Source organism: Nematolebias whitei, chromosome 13, assembly GCF_014905685.2.
Source record: "Nematolebias whitei isolate Nwh7 chromosome 13, NemWhi1, whole genome shotgun sequence".
In the NCBI taxonomy this organism is placed as follows: Eukaryota; Metazoa; Chordata; class Actinopteri; order Cyprinodontiformes; family Rivulidae; genus Nematolebias; species Nematolebias whitei.
The window spans coordinates 26,992,748-27,014,716 of record NC_056510.1 but is presented as its reverse complement, the minus strand read 5'-3'; the positions used below and the strand labels follow the sequence as shown (position 1 = coordinate 27,014,716).

At 42.2% G+C, this 21,969-nt stretch overlaps 1 protein-coding gene across 1 annotated transcript in view; it reads right to left on the bottom strand.

Annotated features, from left to right (window-relative positions):
- Positions 1 to 658: 658 nt before the first annotated feature.
- inpp4aa (inositol polyphosphate-4-phosphatase type I Aa) overlaps positions 659 to 21,969 on the bottom strand; it is a 26,656-nt gene continuing 5,345 nt past the window's right edge. The window contains exons 2-24 of the mRNA XM_037686545.1: positions 19,800 to 20,048; positions 19,671 to 19,715; positions 17,280 to 17,398; positions 17,077 to 17,193; positions 16,916 to 16,995; positions 16,703 to 16,820; positions 13,621 to 13,711; positions 13,360 to 13,507; positions 11,427 to 11,557; positions 10,926 to 11,030; positions 10,734 to 10,842; positions 10,615 to 10,632; positions 10,332 to 10,518; positions 7,933 to 8,229; positions 7,701 to 7,848; positions 5,371 to 5,403; positions 5,001 to 5,173; positions 4,763 to 4,886; positions 4,112 to 4,379; positions 1,956 to 2,053; positions 1,756 to 1,868; positions 1,517 to 1,671; positions 659 to 1,432 (exon numbers count right to left, since the gene is read on the bottom strand). Coding sequence (XP_037542473.1) covers positions 1,300 to 1,432; positions 1,517 to 1,671; positions 1,756 to 1,868; positions 1,956 to 2,053; positions 4,112 to 4,379; positions 4,763 to 4,886; positions 5,001 to 5,173; positions 5,371 to 5,403; positions 7,701 to 7,848; positions 7,933 to 8,229; positions 10,332 to 10,518; positions 10,615 to 10,632; positions 10,734 to 10,842; positions 10,926 to 11,030; positions 11,427 to 11,557; positions 13,360 to 13,507; positions 13,621 to 13,711; positions 16,703 to 16,820; positions 16,916 to 16,995; positions 17,077 to 17,193; positions 17,280 to 17,398; positions 19,671 to 19,715; positions 19,800 to 19,899 — 2,910 coding nt within the window. The 5' untranslated portion in view covers positions 19,900 to 20,048 and the 3' untranslated portion in view covers positions 659 to 1,299. The remainder of the gene's footprint in view (positions 1,433 to 1,516; positions 1,672 to 1,755; positions 1,869 to 1,955; positions 2,054 to 4,111; positions 4,380 to 4,762; positions 4,887 to 5,000; positions 5,174 to 5,370; positions 5,404 to 7,700; positions 7,849 to 7,932; positions 8,230 to 10,331; positions 10,519 to 10,614; positions 10,633 to 10,733; positions 10,843 to 10,925; positions 11,031 to 11,426; positions 11,558 to 13,359; positions 13,508 to 13,620; positions 13,712 to 16,702; positions 16,821 to 16,915; positions 16,996 to 17,076; positions 17,194 to 17,279; positions 17,399 to 19,670; positions 19,716 to 19,799; positions 20,049 to 21,969) is intronic.

Below are 21,969 nucleotides of genomic sequence, written 5' to 3'. Positions count from 1 at the left end.
TTTTCCCCACTAAAGCAGTACACTCCTTTAGGGACCAACCAGTTTGCTGGTGATAAGATGGTTTCTGGGGGTTGTCCTGTCCCCTGTCGACTCCTCCTAGGCAGTAAGTGAGCTGCTTAGAGGGGAAAACAGTTTACTTGGGACTCCTCTGACTGATGAAGCCCTCTGGATAGAGGATAAAACATCTTTCCACAAAAAAGAAACGGATCCAAAAAAGTACAATTCTCCAAACAAGAACTTAAAACCTTTTAGCTGCTGCACTAAACAATAAAAGCTGAGATGTGTGCGCAGGGGTTAAAAACGTCCATGCAAAAAGTCCAAACATTTTGCTTTTGTGCTTTCATATCATTTTATTTGAAAACTGTTAAAGTGAGTTAGCTTAAAAGAAAACGTGTCTCAGTTGATGTATGCATTAAATCCGTTATGCACAGAAACAAACATTTTGATTTACTACAAGTCAACAGGCGCAACAGTTTTGCTAACCAAGCTCAGATGAAAATGTTAAATAAGGCTTCTGTTACTGCATGTTGAGTCATAAAATATAGACTTTCTTCCCATACATACAAGATAACAGCATGAAATAAAAGCAGCGCTGCCTTTTTATATGTACCAACATCATTTCTGTCACAGCTGACACTTTGCATATGTTGTTTCTGTCTCTGTAAATGGGGTCTGCTGATGCATCTTCACCACCGTCTGCAAAGAAAATACAGCAGAGCTCATTGTCTGTGTTTTCTGGCTTAAACCACTTTCCCGACCATGGCTTGGTCCCTTTATTTGTGCGGATAAACACAACTGTTTTCTCAAAGCGTATATCTTTCAGGCCTTCTTGCTGTCAAACTCTGATGGTACATTGAGATTTCCCACATCATGAGGTAAGCAAGCCCAATAAATACACAAATTACCATTTTTCTCCCAGTTTTACTTGTATTTCCCAGAAATGTGTGCTTTATTTTTGCTGCAGCAACGTCTGTAAGACACGCGTTAACATGACTGGAATCCAGAGTGTTCGCCTCGCTACAGACACAACATGGTCTGCACACTGAAAACACGGTGACACAGAAAGCCGCGTCTTTACTGATCGTGCTCGTGAAAAGTGATCAATTCTAGCGCTACTGATGGGCGAGGGCGAGCTGCTTATAAAACAGTCTACGGTAGCACTGGCACTTCCACATAAATCGTCTCGACATTTACTTAGCACAAAAAACTGAACAGTTTGTCTAATTTTTATTTAAATTTAAATGTTTATTTTCAGTCAGCTTCAAATTCAGTCTTTTGTATTTCACCATAAATGTCCACTTATGTCTCGACCTTCCCGTACGTCCCCTCTGGAGGGCGGTACTGTTTGGGGAAGGCCTTGAGCTGCAGAGAGTTGAAGGCATATTTACGACACCCCACATTCTTCATGGTGTTTTCTCTCCTGCAGCCCTCGCTGTGGACATAAAGTAAAGCTTTATTTAATTAGTTTGAGCGGCTTTTATTTTCCTCTGAAAGAGCTTTATGTGAAGGAACTGACCTGCGCATACAATCCAGGGCCTGGTAGAAGACCTGCGGGGCCATGGCGTGCTCCTGCTGCAGAATCTGGCATTGTTCCAGGGTCAGAGACATGGCCGTGCGGTCTTTGGCACTTTTACAGCTGGTGAAACGCACACCGTTCAGGCGTCGACATGCCTTTAAGGTTGACAGAGGCACATTAGAAATCGAAGAAATAGTATTTTGTTGGAACACGAATAAAAAAACGATCACCAGCTGCACCTCGGCTGCTTGCCACAGGATCTCCACGTTTTTGCTTTTCTTGGCGTTAACGTTCTGGCTCAGCAGTTTGAGCAGCTCCGGCAGGCTGGTGGTGCTGCGAGAGCGAGGGAGGCCTGAGGAGACACGAGAGGAGGAACGATCAGGACATTCTAGGAGGAAAACACAGTTTGTTTCTTCTGATTGCTGAGCGAGTAACTCACAGTCTTCTGGAAGGACTTCTTTGAACTGATCGTAGTATGAACTGAGGCGAGTCACGTTCTCCATGTTGATGACGTCTTGGAGGGACGTGTCTCCAAATCTGTGCACATACAGGTTACCAAAAATATTAAGCATCTGCGCATAACTCAACTAACCTGCCCTGAGGGAAAATTATTTTATTTATGAAAATACAGAAGATTTGTCATTTATCATTTGAACACGTTTAAAATTCAGCGTTCTTAATGAACAACTTTTCTTTGAATGAAAATAAAAACAATTTAAGAGTTAATAACATTTTTTATTTACACTAATTATATTGTTTATCATTATGTCAGATTACTCTTTCCATTTTAAAAGCTAAAATACATTGTTCATCTACAGGACATGCTCCTTGGCTTTCTGTCCATCTGAAATGGACTTAGCAGCATTTGTGCACAAAGCTGATTTATAATTTCTTCTTTATCAGTTTCAGTTTATATTTTTGAAAGAGGCAATACATAAATTTCCGAATTATTAATATTATAAAACACTCCTGAAATATGAAATGACAGATGAGAAAAAAATCGCTGCATTTTTGGTAATTTTCCAGCTTTTCTGAAAACGTTTGCCTTTTCCTTCCTAGAAGAACATGCATGTGAAACACCATCCAAACCATTAATTATTTTCACTTGAACTTTTTTCATATACAGTAGTCCCTCGCTACTTCGCGGTTCATTTTTGGCGGACTCGCTCTATTCACGGTTTGTTTAAGTACAGTGCTGTACATATACATAATATCTCCCCCCCCCCCCCCCCCCGAAAAAAAGCACAGCCATTTCTCCAGAGTGTACACCCAGCATCTGTCCAACCTCTGTCTGACCAGGGCCACTCCTGCTCGGACTGGCTCCTGCTGAACCCGGCCTCCTCCTTTCTGGAGCTCTGACACCTCCACATAGTTTTCTTTCATTAAGCCTTCACTCTTTTGCCAGTCTAAAAAAACTACATTACCCAGAAGCCATCAGTTCACTTCCCAGAAGTCAACACTGCTTCCAACCGCTGCTTGCTGCAGACGGAGGTAAAGTTTTGCAACCAAAGTCAGAAGTAATGATAATAATCTCACAGGATTGGCAGGAAAGTATCAAATAATTCTGAAGCTGAACTCGTCCTTCAAGTTGTATCTTCACTGCTGAGTAGCTGCAGTTGATCTGGTCTCAGTGTGACCCGGATCCTGGGAGCTGCAGGTGACAGACGGCTGCAGGGTTCTGTCAGGTTCTGGTCGCGCAGCACTAGTCCGCACCAGGCCAGAGGTGGTGGATGAAATCCTGGAGCAGCATAACATGCACATCAAGCTGGATGGAGCGGTGGGCTTCAGTCATGCAGCACCAGAACTTTTTTCATCTGTCGGGTCGGATGAAACCGAGCCGCTCCTGTTCTGCAGAGCCCTTGTAAGTAAAATTTTGTAGCTCCTGTACATACAAGTACTGTATGTTGCCAAAATTAGTAGGTTTAAGAGCTTAGAGGACTGACTGTGGGCTTCATCGCAGCAGGATAGGTCTGCAGAAATTAAATAATTTGGAATAGAACAGAGTTGGACCAGAACCAGAACTGAGGTTGTTCTGCAGAGCTAGTAAGTAAAATTTAGTAACGTGTGTTGTTTAAATATGTTTAAGAGTTTAGAACATTTCAAGAGTGAGGGAAGGGTTTCTAAAGCCCTAATATAAAGTTTACTGTACTCGAACTTGAACTACTGTCCCTACTTCACGGTTTTCACTTATCGCGGGGCTTCAGGGTACGGATCCCCCACGATAAACGAGGGACTACTGTATTATAGTCAAGCAGAACTGTTTAATTTCAACATTAGTAAAATATAACTAAAGCCTTACAATGAACCTCTGTAAGCAGATTTTCATTCAAAGACACAACATAAATTAAATATAATGTCTTAAATGCCCAGAGTTGAAAACATTTCAATATGGATCGTTGTACAAAAAACAAACATATAATTCAGTTTTTCCCTCCATATGCCTCTCAGCTAATTCTTTTTCAAGCTTCAGTAGGAAGTCATTTGACACAGATGAGCTCTTCAGCAGTTGTTGCAGATATTAAAGTTAAACATTAAAACTGTACAGATTAGTGTTCTGTCTGTGTTTCTACCCTGTGGTTGTTTTCAGGGACTCACTTCTCAGCCAACGTCTGCTGCTCATTGATCCCCACGTTGAAGAAGACGGGCTGGACCCGGAGCAGCATCCCGTTCTGGATCTCTCTCGGCAGCGTGTCAAACATCACGCCGGGCATCGGGACCCTGACGTTGAAGCCATTCCTGTTCCCTGTGATCACCGGCAGCAGGTCTGGACTGAAACCCGAGGTTGCCTGGGTGACCTTAAAGGTGACATTTCTGAGGTCCATCACTCCTACACTCATATCCTCCAACATGGCCAACTCCTCCCCTTTAAAGAACAAGTTATGGTAAAACAATAAAACAAAGAAAAACAACACTTAGTGAGTCATATTTTTAAAAATCGTATCACTGTTAGCTTTCTGATATAGGAAATTTATTGATATAATCTGCTGAAAACAGGTTTGGTACAATTTCTAGCCAAGTTTATCCTAAAAAGACACATATAATGAATATTTATAAAGTAATTTATATGTTTCTTTTAAATTAAATGCAAATGAATCTTTTGCAGATTTAAAATCTTGTAATTGAAACTATTAGAACAAGTGTGGCATATGGAAGCAGGAGCTTTATTTTTTATTTTTGTGTATCGGATACTTTTTGTCTAAGTACATTTCCAAACCAGTATGTTATTATAAACGTCGCACATGTTACCGTATGTGCTGAGCAGGCTCTCGAAGTGAACCAGCAAGCCGATGGTGTGCAGCTGCCGGAGGAAGCCCGAGTCGCAGAGGCAGTTCCTCAGCTTGAGAACGAAGCCGCAGATCAGAGAAGTCAGCTGCAAGAACACAGCTTACGTCAGTGTTGGCACCATTTATGACTGCAGCGTGTCTGAAACGGCAAGAACCGTAGTGTCTGTGGATTTTGGAGTCGGTGTCAGAAGCTGACAAACCGTCTGGCAGAAGACGACGTCGCGGCGATACTGCAGCGTGAGGCTTAAGGCGATGGTGGGGGCGCTGTCCTGCATGAGCAGAAACACCAGCGCTTTCTTTGCTCTGTCGCTCATCAGAGTCACACAGTCTGTCAGAGTGGTGAGGAGAGGATACAGCACCTCGCTCCATTCACCTGTCCATGTCAATATAACACAAGTCCCATTTGGTAACTTTAACGTTGTTAAAAAACAAAACTCAAAATATAAAGCGTTATAGACTATGACTGAAAATATGTATGTCCCCATCTGTATTATACACACAAATATCAAAGAAACTAGGAGGCAAAGTGAAAAATACTGTCATTTTCCTTAAAATAAACATTTCTCTTACCTGGAGATGTCTTTTCCACCTCTGGGCTGTTTTCTAAAAAATAGAATCAGAATCAGAATAAACTTGATTTTTACTGCACCAAAGTACAGTGAGATTATATTCCGTACAGTCGTTCGAAAGATGGGCGATGTGCTCGTGGCTGCAGCTCGTAGGAGCGCAACCCCTTATTCTTCAGATAGAAAAGGGGAAAGACCATGAGGATAGGATAATGGTATTTAAAAAAAAAAATTACACGACAAGACGGTGAGATTTGTCCATGAAGCACTTCCAGATAGCACCATAGTCCTGATAAGATGTTAATGTGTCAGCCTCCCTCCAAATAGAAGGCAACGGAAAACATTTAAAATAACATTCTGCTAAAAGCAATAATATAAAACTTTTAAAGTGAGCTTCTATAGAAAAGATTATGAACAACTAGTGTCTGACTTACTGTAGAAAGCACTTGGAACAATCTCACTTTGGAGAAACGGTTTCATTCTGACTGAACTGATGAGCTACAGAACCAGTTTGGTCTTGGTCCTGCTCGGTATAGCCATTACCTTAACTTTCTGGTAAAAATTTAACTTTTTCTCCAAACTGAGGTCAGTCAAAGAGCTTTCAACAGCAGGTAAGATAGTAATTGTACATTAGATTTGTGCTGACAATCAGATAATCTTCAGTTGTGATCGTGCAGGTGTTCTGTAAGATTAAAAAAAACAATGAACCTAAGTCTTCATCTTTTAATTTTGAGGGTATCCATGAAGGGCGTCGGAAGCATCCGTAATGTGGGAGGGACACACTGATGTGTGGAGGTGTGTGTACGTGCGTGCGTGTGCGCACACATAAAAAGCGTACAAAAAAGCAACATTTCACCTAGATTTCCTTTAATTCCACACATTTAAAGGATGTTTCTCACCAAGTTTGTGTAAATTCAGCTGTGGGTTTTAAAGACATTTTAACTTTAATACACTTTAATACAGAGCATCAGGTCGATGCTATTTGTGTTTATAGAGAAATAAAAATCATCACCACTAGACTTTTTTTTACTTGTGTTCAAAACTACTCATCTAAATGATGTTTCTCATGAAGCTTGAGGACAATAAGGCGTGGGGTTTTAAAGACATTTCAACTTTAATGCACCTGAACACACAGCGTCTCTTACACCTGCAGCGTCTGACAGAATCACAGTTACTGCTAAGCTAAGATGCTACGTAGCTCCTCTCAAGCATCCTCCTAACATGAATATATGTTTATGATCAACCCCCCTGTCAACAACTGCCTTAAACTGGCGAGCGAGCAACACAGAGGTACCTCCATCTCCTCCACCTGTGCGTATTTTCTGCCGAGGCAGGAGACTCAAGTTGTTTTCACACCTGATAGTCCGGTAGACTCGGTTCAGTTGGGGACCAATATTCATAACATTTTGTTTACACTTGAGCTGGTGCGTTTGCATTCACACTGCACTGTGCAGTCGAGCCAACCTGCTCGAATCAACCTGTTCCCCCACTCACCTGTGGGGGCGCTGCACCAAGAACTACTGAAAAAAACGATACAAAAACCTCTGAAGAAGACACTTCTTCTTCTTCTTCTTCTGTAAATAAAAACAAAAATGGAGTGGCTTCAAATTTTAGCAGTTTTAGGATTTCTATTTTGTCTTTTTTCAACAACGGACTCAGCATGAGCAGAAGATGAGGCAGAAGACCATGGAGAATGTCATTTTTCACACAAGGCAAGCTGACAGCTCCATATGAGGTAAGAGAAATGCGTGTTTGTTTGTCCTGCACTGTAGTCTTCTTCCTACTTGCGGAGTGGTGCCCGGTCTGCTTGCATTCACACTGTACTCGAACCGCGCTAGAGTTTTCTTCTACCGGACCGAGACCTAGGTTTTTAGGCGGGCCAGAGTTAGTTTTTTTGTTCCGTGACAGAGTTCGATGGCGTGTTCACACCTCCCCAAACAAACCGGACTTCCTAGGCAAACGGGCTAGAGTTCAGGACAACAGGGCTGGTGTGAATGCACCCTCAGAGGAGAAACAGCGGAGGCAGCAGGCTGCTGTGTTTAGAGTTGGAGGTAACCAGGAAAACCTGGAGTGGAGTTTTAGTGGCCTGAGTATTCTCCTATTGATCAAATGGAATGGATTCGTTCACAAAGAAAGATAAACTGCACCGACTGAACTAATGTTTCATAGTAAAAGTGGGGGAGTCCAAATGAACGTTTTTTGAATGTGGGGGGGACATGTCCCATTCACATATAGTGGTTGCGACGCCTATGGTATCCATAAATCTCTACATGTTGTTTAATAAAGAGATAATCTAATGCATTACAAGACAGAATAACTGCCAAACACTTGAACCTTTCTTGTTGCTCTTCGGCTCCTCGTTGGCTAGTAGAAAGACGTCCTCAGAGCTGCTGTCGCTTTGGATTTTGTCTCGCTGCAGCAGCCGGTCCACTCTCTGGATCACACACTCCAGGCTTTTATCAACATTTAGCCAAACCTTCTCCTGTGCACACACACAAACACACATATACATAGCAGATGAACACAAAATGAGCACAAAAACTAGAAAAGGGTATTTTTGTCTTACCCACTCCTCCTCGTGGAGGTCAGCCTGTGTGGAGGCTCGCTTGCTTTTGCTCCCCTCACTACCCTCCAGAGGAGCGGAGTGTCGGGAGGGTGAGATGGCAGCGCGAGACGGGGAGGTGGGAGGGTAGTGAGACGGGGAGCGAGACGGGGAGCGAGATGGGGAGCGAGAAGAGGGCGAGAGCGAGGAGGAGGATGGTGACGGGGTGCTGTGCTGGGAGAGCTCTGAACGAGCGGTGGCAAAGTTCATGATGGCTGAGGAGAGCAGCTTGGAGTCACACACAGCCACCAGCTGACGGCTCTGATGGAGGAAAAGAGAATAAATTAATACTGGAACATGAATCGGACAAAACATGACATCAAACTTCCTGCTTTAAATAATTAAATGCTTTGATGGAAGTTTTTTATTTAATTGAAAATATTCTGGTAAAGAGCATCTTAACTGAGGCCAAGACAAGACCAAGACAAGACCAAGACAAGTCCAAGACGTGGTTTGGTAATGATTATCTTCTCCAGATGTTTAACAGCTGCTACAGAGTTTATTAAGATCTAAGCTCTAACTTCTACATGGAGCATATTGTGTGTGGTTTAAGATGATGCTTCTCAAATTCTGAACTCCAGTCAGGATCTAAACTGAGTGACAAGTTATATTGCATTGAAATGCATTGATACAATTCTTTAAGAACAAGTGAGGGAGCAAGTCTGTGTCTGTATGATTGTATGATAAACTGGAGAGAACTGGAGCACATGACTGAGGCACAGGAAACGTAGCTGTAAAAAGTTAAAGTCGTGAGCTGTCCAAGTCTGTTTTCCCTCTGCCGTGTAAAGAAAAGAAAGTTTAACCCAAAGCAGGTTGCAGCTTTGGCCTTTGTTGGTGTCAGAACCAAAAACTAAAGCACATGCAGTTCATCTTCTTCTTTTAGCTTTTCCCTCTTCAGGGTCCTCCATCTCACTCTATCCTCTGTCCTCCTCTCTAACTTTATCTCCCAGTTGTTCAACCTGTGCTGTACCTCTGATGATCTCATTCCTAATCTTATCCATCCTTGTCACTCCCAAGGAGAACCTCAACATCTTCACATCGCCATGCAGTTTTCTGAATTTTTCTAAATGTGCTAACATTTAAGTCTGTTGCTCCAGCTGACATCTTTTGTTACACGGTTTAGGCAGCTCACTGAATGCTGGTGGATAGATGTTTTTACTCTAGGAACAGCTACTCTATAGATATTTAATTTTCATTGTTTCTTAACTCTCAAGTAGGGATGCACGATATTATCGGCATGGTATCAGTATCGGCCGATATTAGCATTAAAGGACATCGGCTATTCCATCAAAATAACTCGCCGATATAAAAGACGTTTTTGTATGACAACCCAGTGACAAGGATGCCTGCAGCGCCAGCACAATGTGATGACGTCACGTGCGCCTACCTGATCTGATCATTGCAGAGAGGAAGAAATCAAAATATTGGTGGTGTGGAAGTTTTTCTTTTCATTGAAGATATTGGACTCCAAAGATTTTTGGACTACACTGAGCCTCACTACATCCGCCCCAGTTGGAGATATTTTTCTGACGTAGCCTCACCCGAGTTACAAGCCATCATTTCCGACATCATTGAGAAGCTAATAGCTGATAGCACTTGGGTGAGTTTTACCACAGACATCTGGACGTTGTGTTAGCCCCGTTAGCATGATTAGTCTTACTGCACAATGGATAGACAAAAACTTTGAACTTAAAAAGTCTGTCCTTCATGCACAAGAGTGCAGAGGATCCACACTGCAGCTAGGAACCTGGAACAAGCCTCCACAAGTGAGACAGCATCACAGGTGACTAATGTCAATAAATAATATTTAATACTTTTCATTTAATATACTTTGTAAGTTAAAGTGCTATGCATATCATATGGCTGTTACTGAATATATGTCACCAGCTCTTGCAGCTGTTACACAATTTTTGTAGCAAATATGTCTAAATAAGAGAGCTATGTTCTGACAAAGGAAAGTATGTTAAAAATATTGGTATCGGTTATCAGCTAAATAAGTTTTAACATATCGGATACCAGCCAAAAATCCAATAGCGTGCATCCCTACTCTCAAGGCATCTGAGACTTTTACCCTAATCATTTGTTGTTTTGCATTGAAGTTCAGTTTAACATGTTAATTAATGTGTGAGAACAAGGGGAATTTTATTTTGTTGAGGCATAAAGAAAAATGAAGTCACAATATAGTTATCATTTCTTACGAAACTTCAGCACACATTAAACTTTACTGGTGATATAGAAACATAATGGTAAACTGGTAAATTGCTATTTCTTCTGGTTGGGAGTTGTAGGAACATATAATGTGTTTAGTTTAGTACATTCAGTGTTCCTCCTCATTACTCTGGTTGCTCAGAGCACTGGTTTACCTTCTCTGTTAGGATGGCCAGAGTCCTCTCCAGAGAGTTGGCGGAGCGCTCCTTGGCAGCTCGGGACAGGCGCTCAGCGTAGTAGCACACTTGTGTTTTCAGAGTGTTGATTTGAGCAATCAGCTCCTTAGCTTTAATGACATCTTGAGGCTGGTAGGTCATTCCTTTAGGAGTGAATCCAGCAGAGCTTCAACATTAAAAATACAGAAGGAAAGTAAATTTAACGAGTAGTGTGGTCAAAACTTTACAGAAACTCCTTTTAAATCACTTCGCCTTGAATTACCTCTCCTCCTCATAAGTTCTGAAGTTTTATAAGGGAAAGAAGATGAGGAAAAAAAAATTTATTTTGTAAACTACATTAAAACTTGTAATATAAAGCCTTATTTGTTTTTATCCACTCACTGTTTCCTGGCTTCTTCCAGTTTGTGCAGCAGTTTTCGGAGGCCGCAGCCTTTGAAGCCTTGATGATGTGCAGCAGGAGCTCCGATGGTCACAACATCATATGTCCAGTCTGATGGGACAATAAAAACAAAGTCATCAGGGAGGACACTGGTTGCACAGAAAAAGAATATGTTTGTGCACACAAATACTGACCATAACCAGTTTGTCCTTGTACTCTCATCCTCTGGATGTGCAGGTTGGTGGGGATGAACTCCAGCTTCCTCTCAGCTTTCAAGGTGCTGGACTTAAATGAAGGTCCTGAGAGAATTTAAGATGAAGCATTTTTTGAAGAAGTGCCTGTCACCTGCTAATTTTCACGCCAGAGGTTCAGATTAAGCTCATGTTATATGGAAAAATTATGGAGCTGAAGCAAAGTTGGTCAAGTCTTGACAATAATAATCTTTGCAACTTAAGCGATATCAGAATATTTCAACTTCTACCACATCAAATTTTAGCTCAGTGTCTGTAACTTGACTTAGTTTTAGCCACTTTTGTGTTGGCTAAAGTCAATTATCTGTGGCAATGGATTGACTTCAAATAAGCTAGCCCTTTTAATTCATCCGTAGTTTGAGTAACTCGTTCCCATAAAAAGCTGATTTCTCCATGGTACTATAGCGAAGAGCCTGTTTGCAGTGATGCGTTTGTGTTTGGAACCTTTGTATTCGTGCAGGTCACTTATGGTCTCCTGGTATGTGAGGATGATGGTCTGATACTGAGTGATGATCTGCCTCCTGAGGTTCTCCCAACACGGAGAGAGCTCCCCCAGTTCCTCCAGCTCACACACCCTGTACATCAAACACACATACACAGTGAAACAATCAGGACTTCCAGCTGATGCTCTGATCACCTCATGAGTGTTTTTCTGCAGCTGGCTAAGTTACAGATAAACCACTGGAGCGTCTCACATTACCAACCTTTCACTGATGAAGTGATGTTTCTTTAACAATACTCTAATATCATGACAGAGATAAACTTTTAGGAAACAAAGGTGAACTTGTAAAAATTGTATTTTTCTAAATGAATGAAAGAGTAGATCAAAATTACCAGTACAAATAATAATTATATGAATGAACTGTTATTTACTGTTGTGCTCCTCCCTTCCCCTCCCATTGAGGAAGTCTGCGGACCTATCAGAGGGACCCGACTGAATAAACATCATTTCAGGACTCTCTCATTCTCTCTGGCGCTGTTCCAGGTCGACCTCGAGTGTTTACGGATCTCACCAGAGGGAATTAACTGATTGTACCATTCTTATCAGAACTCTAACATTGCCTCTGGAGTGTCCTTGACACGATCACCGCTCTTGTCGTCTACCCTCCCCTGCAGAATGTCTGCGTCACTATGTGCCTATGTGCAGGGTGTTTTTTTCAATATCAGGTTCTTTCTCCTCGGTCAAGGAGAAAGTTCGATAGGATTTTTTTTTTTTTTTTTGCCTCCAAATCCTACACATGTCACTTTCATTACTTTTTGTTCGTCTGAACAGGCCTCACTTGTAAATGAGTCTTCGAGGCTCAATGTGATTTATCTGTCTAAATAAAAGTTGAATGAATGAATTTGTACAATCTCTAGCAGACTGATTTGGCCACTTATGACAAGAGTTTGTTGTGGAATCTAAACAACTGGATCCTCATTTGTTATTGCTCTTGTAAATCTTGAAATCCCAAAGGGGGGACTTAATAATAATCGCCAATAGCATTTCTTTTTGCCATGACTGGCACCAGAAACAAAACCAGCAGACATAAATAGATAATATCCATCCATCCATCCATCCATTATCTTTACCCGCTTATTCCATTTTGGGTCACGGGGGTCGCTGGTGCCCATGTCCAGCAATCACTGTGCGAGGGGCGGGGTACACCCTGGACGGGTCGCAAGTCCATCACAGGGACACATAGAGACAAACGAGACAAACAACCATTCACTCTCTCATTCACACCTAGGGACAATTTAGAGTTACCAATCAGCCTAACATGCATGTTTTTGGTTTGTGGGAGGAAACAGGAGTACCCGGAGAAAACCCACGCATGCACGGAGAGAACATGCAAACTCCACCCAGAAAGGCCCCTGGACTGGGGTTTGAACCAAGGACCTGCTCGCTGAGAGGCAGCAGCTCTACCAGTTGCGCCACCGTGCTGCCCAATAGTATAAAAAAAATTTGACAGCTGCATGGTTCGGCAGTTGCTTCGCAGCAAGAAGGTTCTGGGTTTGACTCCTGACTGGGGTCTTTCTGTGTGGAGGTTGCATTTTCTCCCCATGTATGTGCTGGATGTCTCCTGGTGGCCCCAGTTTCCTCCACTGTCTAAAATCATGCATGTTAGAGTGTCTTCACAAAATGAGCTCTAAGTGCGAGTGGATGACCTCTGTGCAGCTCTGATAGACTGGCAACCTGCCTCTGGACAGATGCTTGGAAACCAATATAAAGTAACTGGATCTTAGATGCAGTCATCTCCACGGAGGTATATACTGAAATGAGGAAAGGTCTAATATAAACTGTGCAACATCGATTTACAAACAAAAACAAAGAAAAAGCAGTTTAAGAAAACACAAACAGTGCAGGTCTTAAACAAGCAGAATATTTCATTGATACCTGACAGCATCCTCCTCCAGCAGCAGCTTCACAAACTGTCGAGGAATGTGCAGAGAGAGGACACTTTCTGCCATTTGCTCCAGGACGCGCAGGTGGTTTCCATCTGTGGTGGGGAAACGATACGTCCGAGACATGACACCTCCAAACACTGAAACAGAGACAAATAAATAATGACAAATAACAACGACACAAGCGAGGACCACGTAAAATTAAATTCATGGTCACAACAACAGCTGGTTGGTGTAACATGGAGACACTCACCTGCCTTCAGCATTGGGTCTTTACATAAAGATGAAGACTTGGATTTAATGCTCGCAGATCCAGTTAAGCTTTCGTCAACCGGAAGAACCATCTAATGTAAAAATAAAAACAAGGAAACAAAAATGTAACTTACTTTTTCTATGAATCCTCATTATCCATTTTCTCTCTTTCACCTTCGACGAAGACGGTTGCTCTTACCCTCCTTCCCTCCCTCCTGCTTTTTTGCTCTCTTGTCCTGTCAACCTCAGAGCTTCTCTTTACACATCTTCTGAATCAGAAATTATTATGGATTTGGTCAGCTGGTCCCTCAATGCAAGCGATACAATTTTTTTTCCCACCAGACAACATGGTGCTGGAGAGCCCTCATGCCAAGGGCGTCAGAAACATCTGTAATGTGTGTGTGTGTGGGGGGGGGGGGCACACACTGATGTGTGTAGGTGTGTGTGTGTGTGCACGTGTGCATGTGCGCGTGCACATAAAAAGCATAGTGTACAAAAAAGCAACATTTCACCTAGATTTCCTTTAATTCCACACATTTAAAGCATGTTTCTCACCAAGTTTGTGTAAATTCAGCTGTGGGTTTTAAAGACATTTTAACTTTAATGCACAGTTACTGCTAAGCTAAGATGCTACGTAGCTCCTCTCAAGCATCCTCCTAACATGAATATATGTTTATGATCAACCCCCCTGGTCAACAACTGCCCGCACTAAGCTAGGTAAAATGGCGCGCGAGCAACACAGAGGTGTCTCCATCTCCTCCACCTGTGCACGTTTTTATTGAGGCAGGAGGAGACGCACAGAAACACTGCAGACAGCAGGCTGCTGTGTTTAGAGTTGGAAGTAACCAGGAAAACCTGGCGTGGCGTTTTAGTGGCCTGAGTATTCTCCTATTAATCAAGTGAAATGGATTTGTTTACAAAGAAAGAGAAACTGCGCTGACTGACTGAACTAATGTTTCATAATAAAAGTGTGTGTGTGTATGTGTGTGTGTGTGTGTGTGTGTGGGGTACAAATGAACATTTTTTGAATGTGTGGGGTACATGTCCCCTTCACATATAATGGTTGCGACGCCTATGCCTCATGCCCTGAACAGACCCTTGCAGCTGGGTATGTCATGGATTCCTGGAATGAGTGGAAAATGATGTGCTTAGCTGTTTTTTCTGTGGAGGATGTAGAAGATGTGTACATTATTGGATTTATGATAACAGGGTTTCTGCTTTTTGGAATCGACGGATACCTTGGTTATCGACAAAGCAAAGAGACGTCGGCAGCAGTTTCAGCCATGGTAAAGCTGCCAGCCTTATGTGAAGGACTAATCCGTGCCTCGAGCTCTCAAACTCATATGCTTACCGAGCTCAACCGCAAGCTGGACGTGATTTCAGAGAATCGTAGACCACTTGCGGCTTCTGGAACTCACCAGCATGAAGGATTCAATCTTGAAGAATGCTAAATCGAGCATGGACCAGGAGGAATGTCCACTAATTCTGGCTGTTTGGATTCACCATTGAATGCACCAGCAGAACTTGAAGACAGACAGAAAACAGAGTTTGGAGGCCCAAACAATTGTTTATTTGAATTTGGCCTCCCCGCTGGCCTTGGACAGGCCAACTTATTAGGCCCGAGCAGCGAAGCGCTGCGAAGGCCTATTGTAATCGCTCAGTTCATCTCAAATTGCTCCTGGAGGACACGTAAACTAGAAGATTTTTTTAGCTTCTTTCACCCTCGTGCTCTCTTTTTCTCATCTTCCTGTATGTTTGTATGTAATAGGTCTCTCTTGTAAATGAGTCTTCGAAGCTCAATGGGAACTAACCTGTATAAATAAAGGTCTAATAATAATAATAATGAAAACTGCACAGTTTATTGAGTTGCAACAAATGCCAAATTTAGCCAAAGTAAAAACCATTTGTGGGTCTTGACTTTTCATAATAAACTGAACAGAAAATAAAATATAGTCATTACTGTATTATCTATTTTTATATTAAATTGCTTGTTTTATCAGCAGCACGGTGGCGCAACTGGTAGAGCTGTTGCCTCCCAGTGAGCAGGTCCCTGGTTCAAACCCCGGTCCAGGGGCCTTTCTGGGTGGAGTTTGCATGTTCTCTCCGTGCGTGCATGGGTTTTCTCCGGGTGCTCTGGTTTCCTCCCACAAACCAAAAACATGCATGTTAGACTGATTGGTAACTCTAAATTGTCTCTAGGTGTGAGTGAGAGAGTGAATGGTTGTTTGTCTCGTTTGTCTCTATGTGTCCCTGTGATGGACTTGCGACCCGTCCAGGGTGTACCCCGCCCCTCGCATAGTGATTGCTGGACATGGGCACCAGTGACCCCCGTGACCCAAAATGGAAGAAGAGGGTAAAAGATAATGGATGGATGGATGCTTGTTTTATCCATCAGTTAAAAAAAAAAGAAGAAAGTTACTAAAGCTAACAAATGGATTGGTGCAGCATCTGCAGTATTGCGGACTCTGTACTGGTCCGTTGTGGTGAAGAGAGAGCTGAGCTGTAAGGCAAAGCTCTCTGTTTACCCGTCGGTTTACGTTCCTACCCTCACCTATGGTCATGAGCTCTGGGTAGTGACCGAAAGAATGAGATCATGGATACAGGCGGTTGAAATGAGTTTTCTCCGCAAGGTAGCTGGACTCTTCCTTTACAGATATGGTGAGAAGTTCAGTTATCCGAGAGAGACTCTGAGTAGAACCGCTACTCCTCCACGTCGAGAGGAGCCAGTTGAGGTGGTTCGGGCATCTGTTAAGGATGCCCCCTGGGCACCTCCCTAGAGAGGTGCTTTTGGCATGTCCAACTGGGAGGAGACCCTGGGGAAGACCCTGGACACGCTGGAGAGACTATGTCTCTCGGTTGGCCTGAGAACACCTTGGAATCCTCCCAGAAAAGCTGGAAGAGGTGGCTGTGGAAAGAGATGTCTAGGCCTCCCTGCTCAAGCTACTGCCCCCGCGACCCGACTTCGGAATAAGCGGAAGATAATGGATGGATGGATGACTCAGGTGATCAGCACAAATCAATCATTTACGTTCTAATAGTCTAAATTAAAACGCTTCAACGTCACAAAGATTTTCATTCCTCACCCTTCCATTCACAGTGTCCCCCCTCTGTAGCCTTGCCACCGGCGCCCGCTGCTCACGCTTCTCCTCTATCTGCCAGGCGATGACGGTGATGTTGCCCACACGCTCGCTCTCTGCTGACCTGCCTCACAGCGACATCGAGTCAGAACCCTGAACACGCGTGTGTGTGTGGCATCATGCTGTGTGATCGCAACGTGTGTGTTTCTGCTCGGACACCTGAGAGTCAAGTGCAGTCTGTGGTGTTTGTCCTGCAGCAGCTCTTTCACAGAAAACATGGACGAACCCAGCATGTACATCTGACGCATAAGGATTAAAAAATGGATTATTAAGGATTTTCTGAATGCACTGTACATTTGAGTAAAGTTACGCTACGTTACCGTTCCCTGTGAGCGGTCCTTTACATCGTAGACTGAGAGTTTAACCTGGGTCTGCTGGGTGATAAGAGAGTCCTGAAAGAAAGCTATACTGCTCAGGAAGATGGGATTACTGGTGCCCTGAGGACAGACAGACAGAAGGCAGGCAGGAGAAAAGGGTTAGAGAAGTCTCAGACAGGAGTCATAGGGAACTCATGGTTTTCTACCTCTATGATCTCAGTTTGAGCATGTTTGGTCCAGAAGGCCTGAGGTGGCGTGGTGCAGCTGACGGCCACAAAGCTGGTTGGTTTGCGGTCCAGTGAGGGGGTAACCAGCTCACTGCAGGCTGCAGCAACACACAAACAACAGATTACAGCCGTGGGATTTATTGCTCGCAATGCATTTAATCCCTGGAGATGAAAGGGCTGTTTTATAGTATTTTTGACATGTTAATGCAAGCAAAATTACTTTGCAGTTGGTGTACAGGTCACTGGTTGAATGTGTTGTTTCATTTAATATTGTCTCATGGTATGGGAACCTCCTAGCCAGAGACAGGAACAAGCTGTCCCAGGTGGTCAAACAGGTAGTAAAGTCATTGGTCATCGATAAATGAAACTTCCAGACCTGTACAGTCAGGTTCCGGAAAAAAAGGCAATACAGGTTTACACTGACCCAACTCATCCACTGCAACCATTATTCAGGTTGGTACCATCTGGTAGAAGACTGGTGGTTGATTTAGCAAAGCAAAAAGGGTACAAAAAGTATTTTGTTCCCTCTGTGGTAAATGTTCTTAACATATATTATATAAATTATATATTATATTATATATTTATTTTTCTTTTAAACTGGACAGTGGATAAAACACGTTTTTCATAAATTGCTTCAAAGTTTGTTGTTTGTTGTGAGGATTTTGTGTTTTGATTTCCTGTTGCATTCATCTTTTCATCATTGTTTGGGATGTTTATTTTTAATATTTGTTATTCTTGGTTGCGGCGGCACGGTAGTGAAGTGGTTAGAGCTGTCAACTTTTAGTTAGTTTTTTTGTTGGAGTTACTAGTTTCACTTTAGTTGTCTTGGGTCCATTTCATCACCAGCCTTTACAAATCAAACTGTCAAAATCCAAACCAAATACTACCAAAGTTGGGGTTTCATTGAATTTATTTAATTTTCATGTTGACTTGTTTTTCTTGTGCATTACTACTCTTATACTCTTTCTCACTTGTTTTGTCTGGATTGCATTTCCAAGTTCAAGTTCAAGTTGGTTTTATTATCATTCGCATCGCATGTGGTACATGAGGTGGAATGAAATTATGCACACAGGGTCCCAGTTACATCCAACAATAGCAAAATATAAACTGTAAAAAGAAACAGTAATAAGGATCTAAGATATAGACGAAGAAATACGCTAAACACTAATAATGCAAAACAATACGCTGAACAGGCGGATGGTGTTGGTGCTGGACATCTTGTTGAAGGTCAGTGCTATTAGCTTGCTGAAGAAAATTGGGAGCCGATTACCCGTTCTTAACGTAATTTATACGGACCGGGTGGGGCCCACTCAGCAGGTGGGCGTGGCCTAAACTTTTCAATGTAATGCTTTGCATGATGGGATAAAACCCACTAAGCGACAGCTCTTAAAGGGCGAAGCCTATACGAAATAGAACTAACAGCCTCAGGGTAGAAGCTGTTCCTCAGTCTAGTGGTTCTACACTTAATGATCCTCAACCTGCTGCCTGAGGGGAGCGGGGCAAAAAGTGTGTGCTGGGTGAGTGGGGTATTTTATGTAATTTGATATGACTTGGACCTGTTTGCCATTCTGTCCCATCTCCTGAGATGGGTCTTGTGACTTTGTGCTTAATAAAAAATTAAACTGAATTAAAATGGGATCAGTCACACCACCAGCTACAACATTGTGAACATTATTTCACACTTTTTTGGCTTAATAAACACATTTTTAGTTGTTATTTATAACCTGTTTATTGGTAACTGGTGCCAGATCATGAAGCATAAATGGTTTAAATCATATGTAAAATTATGTCCTTAAAAAAGGAGGGGGGGGGGGGTTACTTTTTAAAAACAGAACAGCTGCTATTCTCATTTAGGCCTTTTAACATCAAAAATAATTTTTTGCAAGCCCCACATGTCAGTTTGTATTAAGGAACCAAAACTTTTTGGATAAAATTAGGAATTATGTTGTCATGACAAAAACAAGTCCTTCAGAGAAAAGTATGTTTCAGTCAGATTTGCAGGCGTGTTCCTAAAACCTTCTTGTAAAGAACAAAAGAGTGGTCATCCATCATCTGGAATGTTACTGGTTTGTTGGTCCAAACAGTTCTGTTGGGGATTGCCTGCATGGCTCCCTGTCTGTCCTCCAAGCTGCTCTGAATAAAATATGTAACTACAAATCTAAGGAGGCAGTGTGTGTTTTTAAAAATAATTTGCTGGAGCGTATGGCTTACTCTCTGTTTAGTTATATTTATTAAAAAAAACTTCAATAAATTTGATACATTTTAGTTAAGTATCAAATCTGTGTTCATATTCAACAGTTTGTAAGACTAGAAAATTATCCAACCCATCTGTAATATGCAACAAGATATTTATGAAATTCCTCAACTTACCCACGCTAAACTCCAGCACCGGCTCATCTGGATCTTGACTGTTTCCTGTAAAAGACAAAATAAATGTCTGTAATGACATCATCCTGCATGGCGCCAACATGTCTCCATGGAGACGGTTACTGTAGTTACCTGAAAGAGCGAGCCCCATCATCTCAGCAGAGAGATCAAAGGTGTTGGCCCGGTACACCGACCACGGTCGATGGCGGGGGCTGCGCTCCTTCCCGGACATGGTGGACTCACGTCTGGGCTGGGGGTGGGCTTCAGCGGAAAGAGCAAACTGACGTTGAACAGATCGATCTGACACGTTGTCTTTTCAGATACGAGTGCTCTTATTTGTTTTTCTTGATCTGAGGTTTCAAAGACTTGACAGAGAGAAATCTGGAAGAAAGAGAGAAAATAAAAGTAAAAAATCTGCACTTTGGTTCGACCTGTCCTTTTGTTTGGGCGACAGCTGAGCTAAAAATACATCGCCTATTGTCTTTTTGTTTGCAGAACACCTCAAACATGAAATTAACTGTGCTTCAACATAGTAAGCATATTCATGATGCTTCGTTATGAGCTGAACAAAATTATCCTCTGAATTGTTAATGTGTTAAAATATGTGGTGAGATAAATCTCAGATTGAAAAAAGGGACTTTTCACACAGCTGCAGGGTCTGAAACTCTGAACACGAGACAGAACCTGCAGCTGCTTCTCAGGCTTAGTTCAGCTTTTAGAAACACAAAGTACACCAAGACAGCAAAGACAGACAAACTGAAGGCTGACTTTTTATTCTGATTATAAAGATAAAAGAACAGTCCAACAACTTGAGACACAGTAGAGATTTATGGGGGATTTATGTCCTATTTTCAGCCTTTTGCTGCACTAAACAAGATAAAAATGAGGAAAAAAAAATGTATTGTCTTTTTCCTGTTATTGTATGCTTTTTTTAGTTTTACAACTATTTGGTTGTAGTAAAGCCCTCTTTATGTCACTGACAAGTAAACATGACAGGGATGCATCTATCTATATCCATCACAGACATCTACACCTCCAGGTGCAGGAAGAGAGCCACCTGCATCATGAAGGACCTCACTCACCCAGCACACACACATTTTGCCCTGCTCCCCTCAGGAAGGAGGTTGAATAGCATTAAGTGTAGAACCCCTAGACTGAGGAACAGCTTCTACCCTGAAGCTGTTAGACTCATGCATCTCCAACCAAAATAATCACTGTGAAAAATCACATCATGTTGCTGCTGATCTGTTTCATGTTGCTGCTGATCTGTTTCATGTTGCTGCTGATCTGTTTCATGCTGCTGTGTTCATTCGTACTTGTCTGCTCACACAGACTCATGTTCGTGCTGCTGTTTGGCATATTGTTTTTATGCTACTAGTACTTAGTGTATTTTTAGTTTAACATTTTTCTTAGTTCATATCTTAGATCTTATTACTGTTTTTTTCTTTTACATTTTATATTTTTGTTGGATGTAACTGGGACCCTGTGTACACAATTTCGTTCCAACACATGTACCACATGTGGTGCAACAACTAAAGAACCTTGAATCCTTGAATCTAAACCACCAATCTCTAATCAACTTGATGTCAAGCAGATTTGAGAATACACAAACTATCTGACGAATTAACTCAGACTGACAGAAACCACTGACATTTACAGCGATGGCTACATCAACATTTTCATCACATCAGAGCCTGATTTATTCAAGCAACAAATAATTCTCCTAAAATATTCATTTCAAACTGGAAATAGTTGCTATCTCAACAAAGATCCCTCCTAAACAACAATGAACACCTGCTGGGTGAGTCCAAGTGACGACTGGAGCTGATGATGCAAAAACTGTGGCCATACGGCTGCTCAATGGGAGCAGGAAGCTAAAGCTGTGCCAAGTGTGCCATTAACAGGAGCTCTGGCAGCCCTGAAACATTTAAAATCTCTCATATCTGCCCTCCTGAGCTCTCCTAAGACTTCATCTTACTAACCAAAAGACAAAACCATCAAAAAGCACCATAAGGCTTGAACCTCTGCTGGTCTCAGGTTCATGTTGACAAGTAGAACATGTCATAAAAGTAACAGGAGTATCAGTAAGCCTACAGAAGTTTACATCCACGCTTCGTTAGTAGAAAGTTTAGGATGTTGATATATTTGAACTGATCTTTTAAAGGGTGGAAAGTTTGAATAACAGTGACCTTTATAATGAAGTTTGAATTTGTTGTGAGTTTTCTTTCATGTGATCAGATTACATATATATATATGTTTTACAACTATTTGGTTGTAGTAAAGCCCTCTTTATGTCACTGAC